The 25000-nt window shown below is 42.3% G+C and overlaps 1 protein-coding gene and 2 long non-coding RNA genes across 4 annotated transcripts in view; 1 reads left to right on the forward strand and 2 right to left on the reverse strand.

The window, feature by feature from the left end:
* The window catches only part of fndc1 (fibronectin type III domain containing 1), a 51864-nt gene extending 48629 nt beyond the window's left edge, over window positions 1-3235 (forward strand). For both annotated transcript variants that reach the window (XM_076272522.1, XM_076272523.1), the window contains 5 exons: window positions 1548-1627; window positions 1759-1788; window positions 1909-2070; window positions 2174-2296; window positions 2417-3235. In XM_076272522.1, the coding sequence (XP_076128637.1) occupies window positions 1548-1627; window positions 1759-1788; window positions 1909-2070; window positions 2174-2296; window positions 2417-2532 (511 nt within the window). In that variant the 3' untranslated portion in view covers window positions 2533-3235. The remainder of the gene's footprint in view (window positions 1-1547; window positions 1628-1758; window positions 1789-1908; window positions 2071-2173; window positions 2297-2416) is intronic.
* Window positions 3236-19427: 16192 nt separating this feature from the next.
* Window positions 19428-20914, reverse strand: LOC143110368 (uncharacterized). Its single transcript, XR_012984130.1, has 4 exons — window positions 20590-20914; window positions 20163-20324; window positions 19943-20071; window positions 19428-19683 (listed from the first exon to the last, which is right to left on the reverse strand). It is a non-coding gene; the product is annotated as an uncharacterized LOC143110368 (long non-coding RNA).
* Window positions 20915-21013: 99 nt separating this feature from the next.
* LOC143110403 (uncharacterized) lies at window positions 21014-21779 on the reverse strand. Its single transcript, XR_012984144.1, has 4 exons — window positions 21689-21779; window positions 21441-21580; window positions 21192-21328; window positions 21014-21108 (listed from the first exon to the last, which is right to left on the reverse strand). It is a non-coding gene; the product is annotated as an uncharacterized LOC143110403 (long non-coding RNA).
* Window positions 21780-25000: the final 3221 nt, after the last annotated feature.

A 25000-nucleotide genomic window follows, 5' to 3' on the forward strand; every position in this document is an offset into this window, starting at 1 on the left:
TGACAAAAGTGTTGTGAGGCGAATGTTTGCTTTAAAGATGTGTTTTTGACATTTTGAATGTTGTGTGTCATTTTGCTGGAAATTTAAAGCATTTTGCATTTTGTGTGAGCAATTGTTGGTTTTGTGTGTGGAATTTGGAAAAATACATGTAGACACAGAGTTTTAAAAACGTGTGTAAACAATTGTAAAAAACTGTATTTGGACCATAGGATTTACAGATCCAAACATTGATGGAAGTATGTTACACACAAACACACACACACACACACACATATGCTGGTTTAGCATCATTAACCAGCTTTGAAGCAGAAATGCACAGCGCGCAAGGTTAGCTGCACAGCCAACCACAGAACACACTCCACTGTGGAAACAATTATGGATGCCACTACCACCACAACATGGTCACAGACACACACAAACACACACACACACACACACCAACACATACACACACACACACACACACACACACACACACACACACACACACACACACACACACACACACACACACACACACATATGTTGCCGTGTTGTGGTGTTTTCTGCTAAATAAAAGAGACCCTGAGGGCCGGTCAGTGGCTGGGCCCTGCGGTCTGTGGTCTGCTTTCTGTTAGAGGACCATTCGTCATGTAGAAAAACTCTCCTGTGTGAAATCACTGCCCTTATTCTCTCTCACCCCTCCATCCCATTTCTCTTTTCTTGCTTTTAGTCTTCTTCTCTCTCCCTTAGTCTCTCTCTCTCTTTTTCTTTTTGTCCCTTTCTTCTTTCACTGCCCTCTTTCTCTTAAACACTTATTTTTGTTCCTCCCTCTCTCTCTCTTACTCCCTCTGTTCTTTTTCTCTGTCTTTCTTTCTCTCTCTCCTTTCCCCATCTCTCTTGCTCTGCTGTTTTCTCCTGTATCTCTTTCTCCGCTTCATCCCTTCTCTCTTTCTCTCCCTCCGCTCTCTTTTCTCTGTGTTGTTTTTCTCTACCCCTGCCCCCTCCCATCCCCCTCTAACCCGCCTTTTCACCCCCCCCCCTCTCACTCACTCTCTCTCTCTTTCTCTCTCTCTCTCTCTCTTACTTTCTAAATTAACGGGCACATAAAAAAAGTGTTCACATAAAACCCTTTTGAGTGAATGCACAGTACAGTAGCTGTTCCAAGTGCCTGGGTAAGAGATTATGAATGAAACACCTTCTCTGGCATGAATGCACTACCCCCATCCGCACCCGCACCGTCAGCCCCATCAACACCACCCCAGCTCAGTTTCGCCCTGGCCTAGAATGCCCTCCGTGGCCAGCCAGAAAACCCCAACTCCTTCCAAGACATAAAAATAGCTTTACTGCTGAAGACAAAACTTTAACCTTTACATCGTCCTCACACATACAGAAACACAGACACACACACACACACACACACACACACTCAAACGCAGACACACACAGAGACACACAGACACAGATACACACAAACACACACACACACACACACACACACACACACACACAGACACCTGTGTTTGTCGTCCATGCCCACCTGAGTCTTTCTCTCCCTCCTCTTGCAGGTACTACTTTAAGATCCAGGCCAAGAATGTGTTTGGACTGGGTCCAGTCAGTGACACCCTGGTGTATGTGACGGAGTCAGGTGAGTGTCCCCCAGCGCCCTACCCCAGAGGCCCAGACTGAACTATTTGCACAGACATGAAGACTTATTACAGGAGTGATTTATTTCATGTTGTGTGGCATGATCATATAGTGATTTGATTTGTCTTTCAGATGATCCACTGCTTATTGAGAGACCCCCAGGTATGATACATATTTACATGCGTTCATACATACATAATATCCATCCTGTCTGAGGGATACAAGTATGAGGGATACAAGTATCGCTTCATGTTCTTGTCTCCATGGAAACTGTGCCCATAGGTGGTGAGCCGATCTGGATCCCTTATAAGTTCCGCTACAACCCTGCTCACAGCTCCTGCAAAGGAAGTCAGTTTGTGAAGCGCACCTGGTACAAGAAGTTTGTGGGCGTAGTCTTATGCAACTCGCTGCGCTACAAAATCTTTATGGCAGATGGACTCAAAGGTATGGAAGTCTCTCTCAGGTCAAATCATTTCCTCAAGTCACATACTCTTATGGCGAGACAGTATAGCTTATGATGGCCTTCTCCTTCTGGTTTGTCTTGCAGACACCTTCTACAGTGTGGCAGACTCCTTTGGCTACGGCGAGGACCACTGCCAGTTTGTGGATTCCTACCTGGATGGCAGGACAGGTCCCCACAGCCTGTCTATGTACCTGCCTCCAGCACAAGGTACTACAAATCCCAGCATCCTTCACCTTCCAATTTTCACCTTCCAAATTCCACCCTGAACTTGATAGGAGTATTATTTAATTTAAGATTGAGTTAACTGTGTGTGTGTGTGTGTTGCAGGTTACTTCCGCTCGTACAGACAGGAGCCGGTGAACTTTGGCCGCATCGGCAGGAATACGGCTCACGGCTTTGTGGGCTGGTACGAGTGTGGCGTCCCCATCCCGGGCAAGTGGTAACAGAGGGGTCATCGCGGGGTCGTATCCTCTGGCAACCACCCTCTGCATTGCTTGTCTGGAACCCATACAGAGACACATGAACTCTTGCACACCATGGCAACCGTAAACAAACATATTACTGCTTGTGAGAGAGAGAATATAATACGTTAAAGCAACTTTAATATTTCTGCGTATCCTGTATCATGCACTTGAGTTAAGCAATCTGTATATGAGGAAGTGAGAAGCATGCTACTCAGCCTGTTACTGTGGCCTTTGGAAGGCCAGGGACACATGAGAGAGAATGGGCAGGTATTCACAATGCCAAACGATGGGATAATTTATATGACAAAAACACAACTCTTTCATTCAAACTGAAGGTAAGTTCAAAGCACAAGCAACGCCTCTGACAAATGGAAGTCTTGCTACAAACCAAAGGTTAAACCACAACGAAAGAAAGAATAAATTTGATATTTTTCTGTTTGGATTATTGAACAGTAGAATGGTGTATTTTATTTGATTTTGTTGTTTTGTTTTGTTTTGTTTTGTTTGGGATTTTTTATCAGATGTTTTTGCTAACTTGCCATTTTATTATATTCTTTGATATTTGTATCTGTGTATTTCAATGAAAGTTGATGTGGAAGTATTGCCCATTTGCGGGCTAAAGGTAAATAACCCTAATCGGTGCTCAGGAACGGTTCTGACTGAATAAAGGTGCTAAACCTGAGTGAGCGCTAACTCTCCATCCATCACATCCCCGTTTCAGGCACACAGACAACATCACAATATCACCTGAGATGCGTTCAAATTCACAAACATGCCCAAGCGTTCATGTACGTTAGCAAACAGTTCTCTGTGTTCTCTTCTTTGAGTTTCTGCAAACATTTGCGAACACTAGCGAATGGTAAGAGGAGGTTATTCTCCGCAAACATACAGGAGTACTGTTGAAGTGGAATGTTTCACAAAATCTTTCAAACTTAACAGAAAGCATAAAAAGAAAGCATATTTGCCAAGGCTGCTCAAAGACTTAGACCGCATCTCTAGTCTGGTCATGACTCTCAGCCTTCACACGACTGTAAATAAGTTCTCTGGACTATCAGGCCTGCATGCTTTTCATTGGTTTGTGAATTGGTTTGTCACACGTCCTGCACCTGATTAGTGTTTCAGAACGTGTGTGTGCATGTGTGTGGTATCAGTCCTTCAGTCAAGAAAGAACTCACACACCAATGTTGCCGATGCAAATTTTAATCTAACCAGTGGTGAAAAGTGCAAAGTGCTACCAAAGTGCAAAACGTTTTTCGGTCCCATTCAGACCATCGTCAGTGCTTTTGCACCAACGCACCCGCCAGGCCTGGAGCCGTTGGCGCGATACCCTGTTTGCCCCATACCAGAACTATGTGTGTGGTACCCTGTTTGCCCCATACCAGAACTATGTGTGTGGTACCCTGTTTGCCCCATACCAGAACTATGTGTGTGGTATAACATTTCACCTGCATGTTTCAAACACTTGGCAGCATTTTCCCCAGACTAGGCTGGCAAACACAAGAGGACTCCAGATTTAAAAGAACAATCTTTTTGTTTGTTTAAAAACTTGATTACAGTTTCTCACAACAGGACCTAGTATATGCTGTGCCCTGGTAGCCTACTTCTATTTTCAAATAAATCAATCAATAAAAGAGGTATCACTACAACAAATTGCATGAGGTTGTTGAAAGGTATTTAGCAGACATTTTTATCCAAAGAGACACAGACATGTAACAGTGATTCCTGAACTCGAGCTGCCCGATTGCTTCACCATGCCCTGGGGCAAGGGGCAGCCGTGGTCTACTGGTTATGGCTTCAGGCTTGAAACTGAAGGGTTGCCAGTTCGATCTCCGACCAGTAGGAAAAATGTGGGCAGGGGAATTGATTGCACACTGCTCTCCCATGCCCACATCTACGGCTGCAGTGCAAGGATTAAAGTTCTCCGTCATAGGACGGATTTCCGTCAATTTGATTTTAGAAATGTCATATTTGAGATCAATGCAGATCCGATGAGAAAAAAAATAGGAGGGGGGGGGGGGGACTGTCACCTTTGCTTTTCCTTTTTTAAGGCAACTACAAATATTAGGTAAATGTTTAAAGACCTATGGTGTTCTTGAGAACTTTCTGTGTCTCAATCCGTGACCGCTCAAGAAGATACGTCCTATACGGCCTACGTCAGCCATGAGTTTCGCTTTGTATGTTGTAGCTACACACTTGTCTCGGGCGTTTGCTTAAAAAAAAGAACACGTATGGAGGACTATAACGGTCTAAAAGTTGGATTATAGTGACACAATCGAGACAGCTGATGAGGTTGGCCAATCCGTTTAACTTTTTTGGATATGATATTGTGAGCTCTATGTGCGAATTCGGAGGCTGTGTTCTTTCCGTGCATCAATGTAGACACTTACTATCGCGAACACTTGTCAGGGGAGGTCATTCATTTTGGGTGTCACCTATGACTTGAACAGATAGCCTGCTATGCCACCCGATGTAGGCTACTATTATTGTTACAGTTTTTAATCAATGCAACTAACATTATGTGTAAAGCGACGCAATATAAACCGTAGCCTATGCAATTTATTATCCCGTCTGTTATGACATACAACAATGTTTTTCACAATTTGCGACGGAAGGTTTTGACTGAGCGTGTCGAGTGGGGGGGGTCAGTCGTGTTTGTGACGCACAGACAGCCTTGTAGCCTATTTTGCTTAGGCCTCACTTTTAACGACAATAGGTTGTGAGTGTATGTTGACAAAAAATAACCATACAATTAAAATAGTCAACTTAAAACTTTGCTATAAAATATTATTAATTTATAGCACAAAACCATAACCAGTGGGCCTACCAGAACCTCGCATATTAGCGTCATGATTTATGTGCGTCTATTTGGCAAGGCCACTAGCTTTCATGGATGCGTTGTTGCTAAAGGAAGGCAGGTGTCAAAAGTTAAAAAATAAATGCAGGTGGGCAGCTGTTGGAAACGGGGGAGAACTAACAAGCCATGGTGTAAAGAAATTAAAGTGCCAGGAGTTTGCTTTTGCGCGGTTCGCTGCAAGAAAATTGTTTATGGATGCAATAGGAAAACGTTTTAGCACGCCTCCAATCAGAAGACCGCCATAAGGTTAACGTTCGTGCACTTCAGGACATCTTCCCTACCTGGTGCAACTAGCCACCACGACAGAGGTAGGCTACGTTTATCTATGGCTGACCGTTTTTACGTTTAGAAAGTAGGCTACGCATGTTCTTTCATAGCGCAACACGACCTGTCCTTAACCATATCGCAACCTCTTGTCAACCTTATACAATCTGTTGCTGAAGACAAAAGCGCCGTCTCCAGATTGTCGTTACAAATGCGCAGACCTCCTGCATGAGCACACACAGTATTGCTGCTCATTGGAAAACTGAGTTGTCTGTAAAACTCAAAATTACCATGTTATCATTAAATGCGGATGAGGCAACAAATGGAAATATGAACAATATCTAGAATGTTCTGATTTGTTACTTTGATGAGGAAATGGGAAGTCTTGCTAACTTGATTTTATAGATTTTACTTGGTGTTGAATTGCATATTAACAAGAAAAAAATCTCCCCTTTAAACACTTTTGGCCTTAAGTAATTAAATAAGAGTGTGTAGCCTTTCTACAATATTGCTGCAGTAGAAAAGAACAGCAATGGCTAATCAGCAATGGTCAGGGATGGTACTAAAATATATTTTTGTTCATCAGGAAAACTCAATCTCAATCAAGAACACTCTCAATTCGCCTTATTCACATGGCGGCCATTGGCGGCTAAAACGAGGCTACAGGGTACACAAACCATAGGATTGTTATGTTCTATGCATTCACCTGTAGGTGGCATTAATTATATAGTAAGTGTACCCTGTAGCCTCGTTTTGGTTTAAACAATGGCCGCTGTGTGAATAAGGCGAATACTCCCTTTACTTTGCTGTTTGCATCTTTTTGTACATTAAAAACCAATAGGTCGCGACCGCAAAAGGGGTGCTATCTCTATAGGTAGATATGAACAACGTATGACTTATGGCCTGAAAAAAGTTCAGTCAAACGATTTTTTTTCACTTTAATCCCTGCTGCAGTGCCCTTGAGCATGGCACCTAACCCCTCACTGCTCCCCGAGCGTCACTGTAGCAAGGCAGCTCACTGCTCCGGGTTAGTGTATGCTTTGCCTTACTGTGTGCTCATTGTGTGCTTCATCTCACTGTGTGCTCTGTGTGTTTCACTAATTCACACATAAATGCAGATACAGTATACGCAAGTATACTTGGCCTATAAACCTAATTTATATTTACATTTTTCAAGTGATAGTTTCATGTGCCACAAAATGCAACATAAAGACACTGACAAAGACTTAGACAAAGACCTTGTGTTAGTTGTTTGCGAACAATCATAGTTGTTTGATTACCCTGATGATAACCTATGTGATATGTGTTGTCACAGTTGTGTCAGTGGACCTACTCTATTTCAGGAATCTCTTGGTGATTGTTCATGGCTTCATGGTTACAATAAGGACTTTGAGATACAGTCAGGGCAGTTAAACTGACATGGTGTCCTCACAGAACAGAATTGTTTTTGTTCGGAGCGGGAATATCATATAATTTAACAAGGGCCCAAAATATCTAGCCTCAGCCCCGCCTATATTTTTGTTATCAGCTCGTTATCTAGCAACTGTGAGAGTGGAGCTTACCTTGGCAAGAAAAACTATTCTGCAGTTCCCCTCTCTCTCTCATTAGATTTCATGTAGATGAAAGCATTGTGATAACTAATTTACAAATGATAACTGGATATTCAAAACTGCAAGTCAGGGGGGAGAGTATCTTTTCTTGGTGCATTGAAAACTAAGAAAACATTGCACTATCAGTGTTACCTTGGAGACCTCCTTTGTCTCCTTCAATAATTTTCACGGTGTGTGCGCCAGCTCAGGATGAAATAGCTCTCTCCTGACAGACGCGGGGCCGCTGCACTGGAGCTGATGACTCTTTTTCCAGCACGGTCCGTCACGCACACAGTTTGGATCGGCCGAGCGCTCATCTGTTTGAACCGCCTCGGCCTTCTGCTCCTTGGCACGGCCTGGCGTGTTTTAACTAACCGGAGAAAAATGCGCTGTTGTTATCAGCGTGAACAGCAGTTCCCCATCACGTAATAAAAAAACAACAGAAAACACTGATAGGTGTTTGAGTTGGCTTAGCAGGCGTGTGTGTGTATATGTGTATATGTGTGTGTGTGTGTGTGTGTGTGCGTGCGTGTGTGTGTGCGCAAGTGCAAGGCACTCTCTTCAAATAAGGAGTCCCGCCACGAGATTGGGGGGGCTGGCTAATTGGCCGAGGGCTCATGTTTTCCAGAGTTCACAAGGCAGAGGCATTGCTGTTCTGGAATAGAAGCGACACAGGCTGTCAGCACATCTGAGCGATGAACTGACGGACTGACGGAACCCCCCGTTCCGAAGAACAGCCCTCTTACATGGCAACTCTTCAGGGGGGAAAACATAAAAAGTGATTATTACTGAACTCCATGAACTGAGTGAGATGATGTCAGCCTACTGGATGGAAACAAGGGAAAGAGATGGGGGGGGGGGGGGGGGCAAAAGGAGAGAGGCAGTCCCATAGAGAAGCACGAGAGACTTTTGTTGAAAAGCAGACTTTTTAGAGACCAGCGGATAAAATAGCTCTAATTAACCCCAGAGAATCAGGCGCTGAGACAGAACAATTAACTGCCCAGAAATGACTACTGTGAATCACGGGTCCGTTGTCGGGTTCTGAGGTCCATCTTAATGATCAGAAACTAAGCAGAAACATAATAGCGTGACGTAATGTGGAGGGGAGCGCCAGCACAAACGCACATGGGGCAAATTAATAGTAACATCATCCACAACACCATTAGCTAGACGTTATGTATGTCCTTGTTTGCTCCCGGGTGGTCGGCCATTTCCCCCCCTCATCTTCTCCATGATTGAGAGCCCTGTCAGCTTGTTGACTCTCCTCTCATCCTCAAAAACAAACATTTTGCTTGGGTTTTAGCATTCTTGAGCTGGGACTGGTTGATGGGCCCACATCTGAGGCTCATATGGGCCAATCGCATGACAGAAAGAAGTGAAGAAACACTGAGGCATGCTGGGATAGCTGAGCTGAGATGAGGAGATTCTCCCATCTTATAAACACCAGTGAAAATGAATTACAATAAAACATGACAAGGAGACAGGGTTCATTTCCCCAAAACTCTGGGGAAACAACACCCAGAAACAATGCGGTTTTACTCTGGGAGAGTAAATAAGATCCTTGCAAGAAAAATGGCAAAACACATAGGGATTTACAGAAGAAAGTAACAGAGACCTCCATTCTCAGACGGATGCAAACTTAATCCAGTTAATTTGATGGAGTGTGTTGATGTTCAGGATAACACCTCTGTGTTATATGGTTGACTATATGAGCTCTATGTTCTTACGTGGTGTGTATAACTGTTTTCTGAAGTACATGAAGTTGTGCGGTGTGCAGTATACTTCTTCTTTGGCCTGTGGTCTTTCTTACAGTCGTACTTATTTACAGGACTCTCTTACCAGCTTTCTTTTCTTTGTTTATTTATTTTGTTTTGTGGTGTACATCTCTTGTTTATTTTCAGTTTCCGCAAGTAAAGCAAATGGGAAGTGCCCTCAGTTCGCCCTTTGTAAATTCAATGCTGTCATCTCGTAAATGCTTTTCAGCAAAGTTGTTTCAGATGCTCGTTTGCTTGTTTATTTGTTTGTGTTCTTTATGACAACAGATGATTTGAAGCTGAGCAACTGACCTCCTGCTGCAGACTGTGTGTCTGTGTTTCTGTGTGTGTGTGTGTGTGTGTGTGTGTGTGTGTGTGTGTGTGTGTGTGTGTGTGTGTGTGTGTGTGCGCGTGTGTGTGTGTATGTGTGTGTGGCTTGTGGTAAGGCTGTGGCGTACCTCGAGCAGATGAAGAGTGAGGTTGCCAGGCGCCCATCCAGAGGATGCTCTCCATGATATTGTCCCATGACTCTCTGAATCAGAGCAATGGGGTGTTGAGGTTGTGGCAGAGTTGATGGGGGGCTGAGGTTGTGGCAGAGTTGATGGGGGGCTGAGGTTGTGGCGGGGTTATATAGAGTGAGGTTTCTGTGTTGCAATCTTGTCCCATAATTCTCTAGGAAAGAGTGACAGGGTGAGGTTCTGGCGAGGTTATGGAGTGAGGTTTCTGTGTTCTCATCTCATAATTCTCTAAGACAAAGTGATGGGGTGCTGAGACTTTTGCAGAGTTGTGGAGTGAGGTTTCTCTGTGTCATCTCGTCCCACAATGAAGGGGTGCTGAGATTGTGGTGAAACATGAAGAGTGTGTGCGTGTGTCTGTGTGTGTGTGTGTGTGTGTGTGTGTGTGTGTGTGTGTGTGTGTGTGTGTGTGTGAGTGTGTGAGTGGGTTTCGACATGTGTATATTTCTGTACTTAAGGAGTTACCTTACTGTTGCTCTTGTGATCATATGTATTTGTTTAGGAAATGTTTCAATCCAAAGGATATCAAAGAGGATGCTGCTTGTTGTTCGTTCCTCTTTAGATTGTGTGTGCGTGTGTGTGTGTGTGTGTGTGTGTGTGTGTGTGTGTGTGTGTGTGTTTGTCTGTATGTGTGTGAGTGTGTGAGTGGGTTTCGACATGTTTATATTTCTGTACTTAAGGAGTTACCTTACTGTTGCTCTTGTGATCATATGTATTTGTTTACGAAATGTTTCAATCCAAAGGATATCAAGGGTGCTGCTTGTTGTTCGTTCCTCTTTAGATTGTGTGTGCGTGTGCATGTGCGTGTGTGTGTGTGTGTGTGTGTGTGTGTGTGTGTGTGTGTGTGGCATGGTAGCGTCCCATCTCATGCCAGAACTGTTCTATTTCTCAGAAAAATGAAAAAATACAAGGAAAACAGACAGAACCATTCTATTATACAATAAAATACAGCAGGTTCCTATTTGGAATGACAGAACTGTTTTTTTCCTCTGTAAAAATACACTATGTTCCCATCCCAGAGCCCCAAAAGTCAATTTAAATGTAGAGCAGATCTGATCTAATCAATCTTGACCTGATTTGGCCTGATTAACGAATTCCTGAATTTCTGATTAACATACCTGACCAGAACCACGTCTGTACCACTCCATGTCCGCACCTAGTGCAGTCAGTTCTGAGAGATTGCTGGGAGGCCTAAAAAGCATGTAAACCTGAACTTTACTGGACCCACAAACAGACCTATCTGAGATGGACTGCCACAGATGTTGAGTATTTTATCTCTATAAAAGCTTCCTATTTATCAGACCAGCGGAAGAGATCAGTAATTATGTGATTTTAGCCAGATGTGAAATAAACACTTTTGGACCCACAGTTGAGAGAATATTGAAGTGGTTGAGGGAGCCCGCGGTGGGGTGGGTGGGGGTTTTGGGATTTCACTTTTTCCAGTCATGCAGCATGTAAAGAGATTTCATTGTACGTGTGTGTGTGTGTGTGTGTGTGTGTGTGTGTGTGTGTGTGTGTGTGTGTGTTTGAGAGAGAGAGAGAGAGAGAGAGAGAGAGAGAGAAAGAGAGAGAAAGAGGATGATTTCATTCCATTCTTTTTTTTTCCCACACATACTTCCACCTAACTGGACCAGTCCGATCTTGATCCAGTCCTGATCAGATTCTGGTCTGGTCACAGGTCTCCTGAGAGCCGTCTGCTTTGGTCACTGAACCGCAGCTCAGCCCAGCTGCTCCTGACCACACAGCGTCTATCGCCACCATCCAAATTCCACCCAGTATCTGGACAACACAAATAATTACCTTTGATTATTGTGCATATTAAAAAACGCTTCGGCCACAGCAACATCAAGCAGAACTGTAAGTATTTTCCACATGCTGTTTGTGTGTGTGTTCTTTGTGTGTGTGTGTGTGTGTGTGTGTGTGTGTGTGTGTGTGTGTGTGTGTGTGTGTGCGCGCGCGTGTGTGTGTGTGTGATCTGAAAGTAGGTCATGGGCCACTTGGGCTGGAAAATGTTACCTCTCATTCTAGAAGGATTAAATCATCTGAGATCGTGAATAGAAAGAGAAAGAGAGAGAGAGAGAGAGAGAGAGAGAGAGAGAGAGAGAGAGAGAGAGAGAAAGACAGATGGAGAAAAAGAGGGAAAGACACATGAGAGAAAAAGAGAGAGAAAGAGGGGATGTCATCACATCCCACAGTAAATTCTGCCTATAGCCATTACATTTTACATTTGCCCATTAAGCACAGTAAGGTAGGCAGTGGTTTTGTAGAGAAGTGTAGCATTAGGTTGTAGCCATGTTGTTTCGTTTGTGATGCAGTGTAGTGCAGTAGTGTAGTTGCAGAGAAGTCGTAGTAGTTGTAGCTTAGTTGTAGTGTAGTTCTAGTGTAGTTGTTGTGTAGTTGTAGTTTAGGTGCAGTGTAGTTGTAGTTTAGTTCCAGTGTAGTTGCAGTGTATTTGTAGTTTAGTTGCAGTGTAGTTGTAGTGTAGTTGCCGTGTAGTTGTGTAATTGTTGTGTTGTGTAGTTGTAGTGTAGTTGCAGTGTAGTTGTAGTTTAGGTGCAGTGTAGTTGTAGTGTAGTTGCCGTGTAGTTGCCGTGTAGTTGTAGTGTAGTTGCCGTGTAGTTGTGTAATTGTTGTGTAGCTGTTGTGTAGTTGTAGTGTAGTTGCAGTGTAGTTGTAGTTTAGGTGCAGTGTAGTTGTAGTGTAGTTGCCGTGTAGTTGTAGTGTAGTTGCAGTGTAGTTGTTGTGTAGTTGTAGTTTAGGTGCAGTGTAGTTGTAGTGTAGTTGCCGTGTAGTTGTTGTGTAGTTGTAGTGTAGTTGCCGTGTAGTTGTGTAATTGTTGTGTAGCTGTTGTGTAGTTGTAGTGTAGTTGCCGTTTAGTTGTGTAATTGTTGTGTAGTTGTTGTGTAGTTGTAGTGTAGTTGCCGTGTAGTTGTGTAATTGTTGTGTAGTTGTTGTGTAATTGTTGTGTAGTTGTTGTGTAGTTGTAGTGTAGTTGTTGTGTTGTTAGTATTGTTTAGCGTTTACTGAAGTAGTTGAAGTTGTTGTGTTGTTATGCTGTTGTCGGAGTGAGGTAAACACTGACTGGTGAGGGCTCTGGGAAACCACATGAGGGATACATTTATTTTGTGTCCTGCTTTCACCTGTCAGTCAATCTGACAACACAAACCAGCCCAGCCGGGGAAAACACAGCGAAGAGAAAAACAAGCCATGTGCTTGAAATGAAGGATCGTATCCTCTGGCAACTTCCACTGTCTGCTTTGAGCTTAAAAAGATCATCAGACACTGAATATCAACAACATGTGCTGTAATGAGTCATTATTTCATTCCCCCTCTCTCTTCCTTCTTTCTTTCTTTCCTAGTTTTCTCTCTTTCACTCCTTCCTTTCCTCACTCTCCTGTCCTCAGTTTCAGTCCCACTGACTGTTGATTGCATGCGTCTTGTTGCCAGACACCTGTGTTAGAGAGGGTGTGTGTGTGTGTGTGTGTGTGTGTGTGTGTGTGTGTGTGTGTGTGTGTGTGTGTGTGTGTGTGTGTGCGTGTGTGTGTGTGTGTGTGTGCGTGTGTGTGTTTGTGTGTCTGTGTCTGTGTGTATGTGAGTGAGTGAGTGAGTGTGAGAGCCATGGACTTCAGCTGTCTGATTAGACACAGGCAGGTAGTGTGTAATCTTCAAAAGGAACTAAACTGTGTCAGATCCCCACTGTGTGTGAGTATTTCATAATGTCTGAGGGCCAGTGCTTGCACACCTCCACGCTGTGCCAGGGGATCCCTGCATCTGCTTTGCCTACTACCAGTGGCTGAATGTGGGATGTTTGGGCCTCATGTCCCCCTGCCAACAGGAGGACCAGTGGTGGAGAGCAGTGTGTGTGTGTGTCTGTGTGTGTGTGTGAGTGTGTGAGAGAGAGAGAGTGTGTGTGTGTGTGTGTGTGTGTGTGTGTGTGTGTGTGTGTGTGTGTGTGTGTGTGTGTGTGTGTGCGTATGTGTACACACACACACACATATATTTATCTGTTAAGGCAGACAGGCAGACAGAAGAGAAAAGACAAGAGAGGGATGGAGAGAGAGAATTGGGGGTGGGGGTGGAGTAAGAGTGAGAGTGAGAGTCAGATAGAGAATGCTAATATTATGAGAGATTGAGAATGAGATTTGTGATACTGAAATGATACTTTATTACAATGTAATAAATGAAAGAATGAGAGGGAGATAGAGAAAGTGATAATGAGAGGGAGAGAGAACGAGAGGTAGATAGAGTGAGAATGAGAGGGGAAGAGAAGGAGAATTAGAGAGGGAGAGAGTGAAAAAGGTGGGGGGGGGGGGGGTGAGCAGTATATCTGAGGAGTGAGACCAGGAGGATTTGGCTGCAGCAAAAGCCCAGACACCCCTGAAATACTGTAAGTACTCACACCAGGGACTCTGCAACAGTTAGCAGAGAAAGGGAACCGAGAGAAAATGTGTGAGAGAAAGAGCATGTGTGTATGTGTGTGTACAGTATATGTGTGTGTGTTTGTGTGCGATAGTGTGTATCTGTGTATGTGTGTGTTTGTGTGTTACCGTCTATGTGTATCTGTATGTGTGTGTGTGTGTGTGTGAGAGAGAGAGAGAGAGAGAGAGAGAGAGAGAGTCTAAGATAGGCAGGGGAGGGGAATTAGCGGGGGTGTCTCCTTAAACAATCCGTCAGGTTTTTATCTATTCCTCAGCTTTTTTTCTGATGCTTATGGCTGTGTATGTGTGTGTGTGTGTGTGTGTGTGTGTGTGTGTGTGTGTGTGTGTGTGTGTGTGTGTGTGTGTGTGTGTGTGTCTGTGTTTCTGTCTGTGCATGAATGTGTGTGGTGTGTGAGCGCATGTCTGAGAAAGGCAGGGGGGATTAACAGGGGTGCCTCCTAAAACAATCTGTCAGGTTGTTATTTATTCCCCAGATTTCTCTGATGCTTATGAATGTGTGTGTGTGTGTGTGTGTGTTTGTGTGTGTGTGTACTGTTAAAGCTTAAGGCTGTACAGCAGACAATGCGCCTAACACGACTGTAAAATACTCAAATTAAAGCCAGCATGATTTACCATGCAATCATTACACCATTCTCGTTTCTACTCTATGTCTGTGAATGTGAACACAAGCAGCTGACACACACTTTAAAACAATCACTTGCTCACACACGCCTGTTGGTTAGAACTGACGGGGTGGAAAAAACAGAGCAACCATTTTGGAATTCCTGGGAAAACATTTTAGCAGGTAAGTAGGCCAACACTTGGAGTCAACACGGGTCTCAGAGCTATAGATAGGCGGTTAGAGAAATGACTGACAATTCACAGTGGAATTTGGAAAAAAGAAGAAAAATTATTGTTGTTTCACCGTCTGGCTGTTCGGCTATGAATGTGGAACATTTACTCAGTGGTCATTACTGAGCTACAAGGGTATCTCCAAAACATCAAAAGCAGTAAGAAATTCAAAACTTCCCAGAAATTGTTTTTTTTACATTTTACATTTGACAAGGAAAGACAAAGTAACATATAAAATGAGTGTAACCATTGCATTGATGACTGCACGGCTCAGCCCCGCACCTGCCCAGGCTCAGAACCTGCAAACTTGCTGCACCTTAAGCCTTGGGAAGGCCTGTTTTGAACATAAGATGAACAGAAGATTGTAACAGAACAATGTAAGGTTCTAAAATTCTATGTTGAACTCAATGAACCCAGATATTCCTTACAACGTTCAATTTCCAACATTCCTGTCACACCGGTGTGATGGTACTTGCTTAAGGGTTAAATAGGGAGGTGGGCATGCTAGCAAGGGGGCTAAAAACCTATGTGTGAGCAACGAGCATCTGTTGCTAGTGTAACGGATGCCAGCTAGCATAGCTGTGAGTGTGGAACGTTAGGAAAACCTCACTTCCCTGACGCCTGAAGAGTAGTGCTGGCATGAAAGCTATCAGCCTGGGCGTTTAGCACGATTGTCAGCCAGCTCGACTCCTGATCCGAGGTGCTGCTGTTTTGCGGGTTCGTGTGTCCGGGTGTGTACAGGGCCGAACCTTGCAGGTTCAACACAACGAAGGTTACACTAGCACATCTCTAAAGGTGTCTAGAGGAAGTTCATGCATATACTGCACAGTTACCCTACCAGCTGGTTTCTGTTACATAAGTACCATACTTATATAGTATTTATTTCGAAATATATGGAGCTACACCTGTACTCATTTACCTCAATACATGAAATGAAACTGTATAACAGGTGAGTTTGTTGACATGTTAAGCTTAATCATCAGCGACCTGCCTGATATGCTTGCATCGTATAGCCAATTAGCCATTGTAGGTATTAACATGCATGTTAGCTAGCTAGTGCAATATACTGCATCTTTTTTTTTTTGCCCCTGCTGAATGTATCTAAGGCCCAGGTTGAAAAATGCTGGATTTCCACATTCTCCACAACACATGTTACAATATTCCTCTAAACACATCCTATTCTTCACCATAAACACACTTTAACACATGCCTTGAAGGAGGACCGAGCAACTTTTTGGGAAATTGGCTCATTTGCCATCTTATATGCTAAGGCAAGTTAACAATGTCAGACTGGCTTTTTTGCAGGCACAGAGATGAGAAGGGTGTGAATCCTCTTATCTAACTGTGTGTTCATTTAACATAGGATACTCCATAACACTCATGTTAACACACAACCTAATACACTCCTGACTAATATCATACCAGCTGAGGGGAATAGACAGGGAGAAAGAGACTGCAAAACCAAACTTCTAAAAGAAGTTGAAGGAGGTTCCGGAGAAACAAAGGCTTTTTACTGAAAATAGCCTATTGCTTTACCCTGTGGGCAGCCGTGGCCTACTGGTTAGTGCTTCGGACTTGTAACCGGAGGGTTGCCGGTTCGAACCCCGACCAGTAGGCACGGCTGAAGTGCCCTTGAGCAAGGCACCTAACCCTTCACTGCTCCCCGAGCGCCGCTGTTGATGCAGGCAGCTCACTGCACCGGGATTAGTGTGTGCTTCACCTCACTGTGTGTACACTGTGTGCTGTGTGTTTCACTAACTCACGGATTGGGATAAATGCAGAGACCAAATTTCCCTCATGGGATCAAAAAAGTATATATACTTATACTTATACTTTTAGAATCCCACTCTCTGCTCTAAATACTATGATGAAGCTTTTCAGTGAGCGAGTGACATCACTCTGGAAGCCATCAGGTTCGCAGACATCCATAAAACACACCAACCGTGTCCAAGTCTGTCACTGATTGGGTTGAACTCATTTAATTTCACAGAGTAGAACGTTTCCACATGGTATCCGTATGTCTCAGAACAATCGATCTTCTTCTCAATCACTTGCAAGCATTGCATCTGCACAGGGACAGGGAGAAGAAACATGTTTGAAGGTACACATGCTTCTACAGAACACAACCAGTGAGTCCATCTGGTGTAGAACTTAACTCTAGAGGTGGATATTTAACTCTAGTGCTGGCAAGGTCCAGGGTCCTTGCCAGAGTTGGTTCAGAATTGGTTCTACTCAGTAACATCATGTCCCACACTATATTACTAAGGAAAGAAATTCACATTTAATAACAATTAGTTACGCTTACCGCTTCCGCATTGCTATTTCCAGTGTGATCCCCGCCAAAAAGTGACATAAATCATTTTTCATAGCGGACCCTTACAAAAAAGAACAAGACTAAAGGAATCTTATAGTAGGCTACTGTATTTTGGCCAAAAACAATATTGTAGCCTAATCTACTGGAATACTGTAGTATTGTAACGTCGGTGTGTCTGGACTGGCCGCTATGTCACCCACAATGCTTTGCTGGCGTGTTTCGAGGAACCTGTGTGGGGTTATTGTATGTGTGTAGTCTTTATGTAAGGGATAATGTATAGAACACCGGTCATTGTCGGGAGATAGGTCCCGACAGGGCGAACCGGACCCCAACGCGCAGCGGAGGGGTCTTGTTCCGCCCTGAAGGGACCTATCTCCCGACAATGACCGGCGTTCTATACATTATCCCGCTTATTACACGGCTACTTACCAAAACGACACAATAAACTCCCCACGATATGACTCTTTAGCCTACATAGCCTAGGCTATAGCCTATTTGTTACCGTTTCATCATGGCTTTTGCTGAGAAACAAATAGTTCGCAACAACACACGCTGAACTTGAATCAAACATTCTTTAGAACACAGCTGATCAACCGTCTGCTTTCACTTTTGAATGAAGTTCCAATCCTTGCGTAGTGATATGAAAGAATTGACTTAGAAGCACAAAGCCCATTTTCCTTGACAGCGGTCTGTTATACTTAGCAACGGTCTGTTATTCAGAATTAGCAGACCGCCGAATGTTGGGAAGGCCCATTCAAGTAAATGGAGCATTCTGCAGCACTATGAAGAGCCGTGTAATAATTATGGATTATGTATGTTGTATATTGTTCTTGTGTAACCCTTTCTTAGTTCTCCCTTTCGTGTAATCCTTGTGTGTTGGTGTGAGTGTGACCACCCTGTTTATGTGTTGTGCGTGTACGATTGACTACCCTCGTGTGTCCCTTGAACTGGGGACTGTGTTTCCTTCTCCTGTACCAATAAATGCCTCATTGTCTCAGGTCATTACAGTATTCTGAAACATACTATAGAAGTAGGCATCTATAAGGTCTGGGCTATATCAGATCTGCAAATGAAACACTCCATTCACAGAGCTGGAAAAATAGTTTTAGAAGACTGGTCTAATTTTTCGAACAACCGTCATGTCTGGTGTAGCCAGTTCCATTGATTATAATGGATGCTACACTACAAAATTTACAGTGTTAAAACAACTCTGTAAGAGTCAATTTTAACACTAGATCAGTGTTTATTTTGTCCCAATCTTGTCAGTGTTAATTTAACACTCTGTCGAGTGTAAATAATCCAACTCAGATACAGTGTTGGAACACCTCTGTATAGAGTTAAAATGAACACTTAGAGGTGTTAACTTCCTGTTACACTAGAGTGTAGAGTTAAATTTCAAATCTGTTTCAGTGTTTATTTTACACTAATTTGTGTTGGAACACCTCTATATATAGTTAACAATTAACACCAGGAGGTGTTAACTTCCTGTTACACTAGAGTGCAGAGTTCAATTTCAAATCGGCTTATGGGTTAATTTTACACTAATTAGTGTTATTATTTGCTACTGAATAGTTTAGTACAATACTGATTAATACAACAACATTTTCTGAAAATAATTGTTATTTAGTTATAAAAGTTATTTAGCTAAAAAACACCATACACTGAACTCTTGCAGAGATTTTATTGCAAAATGTAATACTAGTACAAAACATTACATTAGCACAGGTGGCAATGGGGGACCAAGTAAATGTTTTCATCAGAATTGTAATACAATTGCTTGTCAAAAGCTTTGTGGTAAAATAAATCAATGCTTACAATATGAAACTGTCCAGGTCTCTCTTCTATACAAAATGCACTGAAATGGTCATGAAATCCCAAAGTCACAACTTCACAAAGAACAAGATAAGCACAGTTATCTTTCAAAATTATATTGATTTTTTTCCAAATTTTTTTCGATTTATTTTTTGCACAGGCATAGCACAGGCATATCAGGCTGAACGCCACAGCACACAAATAAACTTAAATGATACTCTCTTCCAAAATATTTTACCCAGCTAGTTGTATGGGCATCATATTGTGAGCTGATATTAAGACACTGACATATAACTTCATATCCCTCCAAATTAGAAACCACTTCAATATGTATTGGTCCATGCTCAAATCTTTCAAAATTAAATGTTTTCTAGTAAACGGCCATCTGTGAATGATGTGCCTTCACCATAGTTTTGGTTAAATTTTTGAAGTTCTTAACGGAGCGTTTAAAAAAATTATGCTTAGCCTCGAACCTCATACAACGGGGATAGTGAACTAAAAAATGGTGCTTGGGTATGAGACGTTTGCTTGGGAATACAGTCTTGAAAAGGCTATGGTGCTCTGAAATTAAATGTTTTAGAAAACAAGCCATGCCTTCAGTTACACGAGGGGAGAACACAATAATATATGCATGGAATTGCCTTGCTATCCACGATGATGTAGAACTTCTGTATCTTGTTCTTCTGTTCGCCAATGCAGAGCAGAAAGGGCTGAGACGGTTCGAGACTGGTCAAGAAGATTTGAATGCTTGCACCAACCTGTAAAACCAACACAAAAAAAGGAACTCACTATGCATTAAGATATACCAACTCAATATTTGCAGTAAATTATCTGCAGTTTCGCTCAATTGTGTTTTTTCCCCCTCTCAATCCTTTTCTCCACACTATATTTAATTATTACAGACAAATTGAGTTTATTTATGGCAATAAATTACCGTTTTACAAGTTCTGCAACCCTTAGTTGTTCTGAACAGGCAGTCTATTTGCTTAGGAAGAACTGTTAACATTAAGAACTTACCTGCAGATACCTCACCAAGTAGTCCTCTGCTTGGAGGGCACTGATTTTCGCAGACTTCTTGTGGCCCTTAGATGTTGGGAGGAATGAGATGCAGCAGCAAGCACAGTGAAGCAATGTCACGGTCCCATCCTAAGCAGTTTAGTGTTGACAAAGTAAGCAGTGTTACAAGTATAAAACAGGAAGTAAAGACTGATAAAATTTTCAAATGAGCTTAACCTACCACCATCATTTCCTTGTGCAGAGCTAAGGAGCTCCTCAACATGTAGAGTTGGTACTAGCCCCTTGCATCTTCATTGAAGTGTGGTCTGAAAAACGTTGGCCATCTGGCTAAGAACTTCCCTGATGCCTCCTCTCCAAAAAGCATCAGAAAGTCCTGCTCAATCTAATATTAAACAATAGAATGTTAATACATGGTGTTCAGCCCTTCTACCCATAGATTATTTAATACCCACACTTTTACGGAACTAAGCATTAACGTGATGTACTTGATGACATTCTCCCATTTCTTAGGTAATGTACAATATTACCATGAAAGCACAAACATTTACAACATTACAGTACAAATTGGGTATGGCTGAGCACATCTTAACATGAACCTTAATTTTTAAATTAGCATGATCATATTTCACAATTAAATGTAAACTCACAAGGCCAGGTATGTCAAGAAATCTTGGGAAGGTGTCCAGAACATCTACTGACTTGTCAGGATCACAGTCAAGTTTCTGTCTGTGTTCAAAAGTGGCCTTCATTTTCTCCATAACTAGTGCTTTATCGGAAGAATGATTCATCGTAGATATTGCCTCTTCGCACTCTTGATCAGTCAACTGTTGTATGGTAGAAGCCGAGTCTCTTGCAGCCTTTGGACCACCATTGCATTGTTCCACTGCTACCCGAGACCTTGAGCCATCAGATAGGCTTCGTTGTACAGTCTTAAGACGCCATGCAATGTACCCAGAGCCTGATGCTGCATCATAAAAGTATTCCTTTTGGGAATAAAAATATCATTTAGTCACTTTCAGACTGCTAAATTGATATTTAACAACTGCAATTTAGTTCACAATACCAAACTTACATATCCATGCTTCGACAATGGGTCCTCAAGATATGGGAACAAGGCCACAATGCCTTGGGCATACTTCACTCGAACAGCTTGGGAAGGGATCCGTCTGAAATAATAGTATAAGGTGTTAAAAGTAGGTATTGGGACATCATAACGGCATTTTGACCATCAAGAACTCTGCAAACATACCCATGCACCTCCACCATGTCAGCAACCAAGATATTCACAAGCTGTCTCCTGGTTCCATCTGACAGTGACTTTGTTTTAGTGTACTCTTGAAAAATCTTCTCCCCCCCTGGCTTTCTTTGAAGAACTTCATTAACCATCTGCACATATAACACATAACCACATACCACAACTTTACAATCAATTACACTCAAACATCAACAACGAACACTCAAGGAAAACAGTAATTTTACATTTATCAAAACTGCTTACATTTTTGACTGCTTCTCTACGACTCTGGTCATCCCTTCTCATTTTCTTGTTTGGAGTCTCACACGGACTGTCATCCAATACAACAGTGGAGGCATCTGAGGGGTATGATGCTTCAGAAGACACTGACATATCCTCTAAATCTAAATCGTGTAAAACAATAAGCAAAAAAATGTCAAGAACAATGCATATTTAAAACTTTCATGCAATAGAAAAATATGACATTCCTGCATTACATTACAATTACTTACCATCATTCACATACACCTTGAACAAATCCTCCCCCTTCTTCAACAGTTCAGAAAAGATGTCCGGGTCAACTTCTGTTCCAGAAGAATCTTTGTAAATTATCCCTTTTCTCTGTACTTTACTTTCACAAGCATTCTCTAGAAAATAAGGTAATTTTAAATGTAACAAAGGTATAGTCAAGTTTAGGCTACTAAGATTTTAATGAATACTACTACTACTACTACTAATAATAATAATAATAATAATAATAAAAATTATAATAAATACTTTGTCAATCTTACCCAAGCTAGGAATGACACAAGAAAATCCACAACACTGACAGAGTTGTTATAAGGGTAATTATGACCAAGATAAGATAATTATCCAGTACTGCAAACAGAAGAAAGTACAGCAGAAATTTACCAGAGCATTCCAAGGAACAATTTAGATCTCAAATCTAGATCACTGCACATTTTTATTAAAAAAACAGAGCTGATGCTGTCTTGCAAATCAGAATGCTCGCTTTGCACCCTTTCACTCGCGCACACACATAATCTCTCTCCCTTTCCCTCCCCTTTCCACTGTCACTGCAGTCGACTTACTCAGTTAGCTATTCTTCTATCGTAACTGAATGCCAATCTGTTGGCATTTTAGTGCAGGCATGAACTAAAAAAAACCTAATTCGAAAGTTTTGCCTACTATTGGATCATTCATTTGTCTTGGAATGACTGCCCATGTCTACAAGAATTTCGTTAGTCAATCAGATTTAACGTTAGCAACTTCAGAATCTGCCACAGACACTAGCAGTTACAGAATAAAAAACGAACATGAGAAAGGCACATATGACTACAAATACACGAGAGGGCTGGATTATTAGTGACCCAATACCTTTTTTATCCGACAAAGACCATCGACTACTCATAAATTCGCTAAAATGCAGCCTTATATTAGCACTACTCCGTTTAACCAAAACTAGCCTGTTGTTAGCTAGCTAGCGATAGCTAACATTTTATCAGTTAGTTCAGTTAGCTGCATCATCGCTAACATACTCCTAGTTAACTAACAATATTCAATCTTCAGGTGTAGGTTAAAATAATGAGAAACAATTATTTGGATATATTTGTACAACTATAAAGCATAGCGTGACTTACCATATACTCGGTTTCCATCGAAAAGAAAGATGGCTGAAATCCGTGAGGTCACGTTAGGAGAGGCGTGGTTTCATAACACTGAAGGAGTTGAGTCCCAAACACTGGCCAATGACACTAACTCTCTTACAAAATTGACTCCTTAACAGTTAATCTAACTGTTTTCAGTGTAGTTTTAACTCTGTATTTTAACACTTTTGCTTTACACTGGGAAAATAACTCTGAGAATTTTGCTGTGTAGTAGTTGCAGCAGACACTGCAAATGGAACGCTTCAGTTACGTGCCAGGTGTAGTCTCCCTATAACACAGAGGTATTACAGAAGATCATAGAAGTATTATACACTTCCATAGATCTACTATAGAAATCTTATTATGACCCCCCCACCCCACCCCCCGGTAAAAAATGGAAATGCAATTATACTGCTTTAATCACCCCTATCTTCAGTTGGGATGTCTAGAACTGCACCAAATTTCATGTGTATGATTAATCTGGCATCTTCTGGGGGTAGTTTGTGGAATTTCATCCATGGGGGGGGGGGGGGGGGGGGGGCATAAAATAAATGAATGTATGTGTACATTAAGTGGCTGTACACCCATCGGCCTGTAGATGGTGGTGTTGAGTGAAGGGTTGCTGGTAGAGGATGATGAGGAGAGGAGCTACAAGGCAGGACTGTCTCACACACTCTCGCTCTCTCACACACATACATATAAACACACACACACACACACACACACACACACACACACAACCACACGCACAGAGACACACACGCACACACACAAACACACATAAATACACACATACAGGCACGCGCAAACTCTCACACACACATACTCTCACTAACACACACATACATGCACGCAAACACACACATACAAGCATACACAAAAGGTGCATGAGTAGGGGATGGAGTAGAAGATGGAGACAATTGACAAGCGTGATTTATTTTCGCAGAGAGGATGTACAGGACTGAGCGGCGGTAATATTTTGTACCGCTATGCGGTACATCTAGTTATTTCTATAGTTATTTTTCAGAAGAGTGAATGAGTCAAAGACTTCAACACTAAGTAATGTTGATTACTGCTCTTCATACTTTATAAATAGCAGCTACTGCCTCATAATATTAATTATCAGGTCTGTGTAGACTTAGTGTTCCTGCCCATTCCTGACTGTTAAAGTCATTAAGTCTTGTGAATAAGGAGGCCCTTGATGGCTAAGGTACTGAAGCCAGAGGACAAGGATGTTTGGTTACGTCTCCAGAGCTGAGAAGCCATGCTTCCTCTCAAACTGTTACATAACCTAACATCTCTCTACGGCAATATGGCGGCCAGGCAGATAAACACTGCAGTCCAGGAGTACACACACACACCCTCCCCAAACAGACACATTTGTCATGCTTTGAGAGGAACTCGGTGGGAGAATGTCAGCACCGTGTGTGTCTGTCTGTGTGTGTGTGTGGCTGTGCGAGAGAGTGTGTATCTTTGTTTTTATTATGTTTTGATTTATTTTTTTCCCTGCTGTTGCTGTACCGAAACACTTTGAGTTGGTCTCATCAGGCACTTTTCCATCTCATCTCTCTCTCTCTCTCTCTCTTGCGCATGCACTTTCTCACTGTCTAACTCTTTCTTTCTTTCTTTCTTTCTTTCTTTCTTTCTTTCTTTCTTTCTTTCTCTCTATCCATCTCTATCCATCCAGTCAGTCGTTGTTGCCAGTCGTTGTTCATGAAGATTACCATGTCTGAGTGTTTAGGGTGAGGTCATGGGTAACTGGTCCACCCCACACACACACACACACACACACACACACACACACACACACACACACACACATTCATATACACACACATATTACTCAAACACACAGAATGTGCCAACTAAAGGAAAAATAAGGATTCCTTCAACCAATTATTGTCAACTTTGCAAATGATGATAGCAAGAGAGAAGTACTTAAAAGCAGCCTGGTTTAAGAGATCCTTTTGAATGACATACGTATCTGGATCATGTCTTCACCACAAAAGTGAAACAACAGAAGGCCGGGTAATGGCCTCTGCAGGGACAATTTAAAAAGCTTCTAGTCAAATCACGTCTTGCCTCCAGGAAAACTCAAAGTGTTCAATACAGACGGAACTACAATAGTCTACAGTAATGCAGAACAATCCAAAAAGGACCTGTATATGAAACGCCTCC

Source organism: Alosa pseudoharengus, unplaced genomic scaffold, assembly GCF_046254945.1.
Source record: "Alosa pseudoharengus isolate Yale_2024_CS ecotype anadromous, Long Island Sound unplaced genomic scaffold, YU_APseudo_1.1 YU_APseudo_1.1_scf_7, whole genome shotgun sequence".
In the NCBI taxonomy this organism is placed as follows: domain Eukaryota; kingdom Metazoa; phylum Chordata; class Actinopteri; order Clupeiformes; family Clupeidae; genus Alosa; species Alosa pseudoharengus.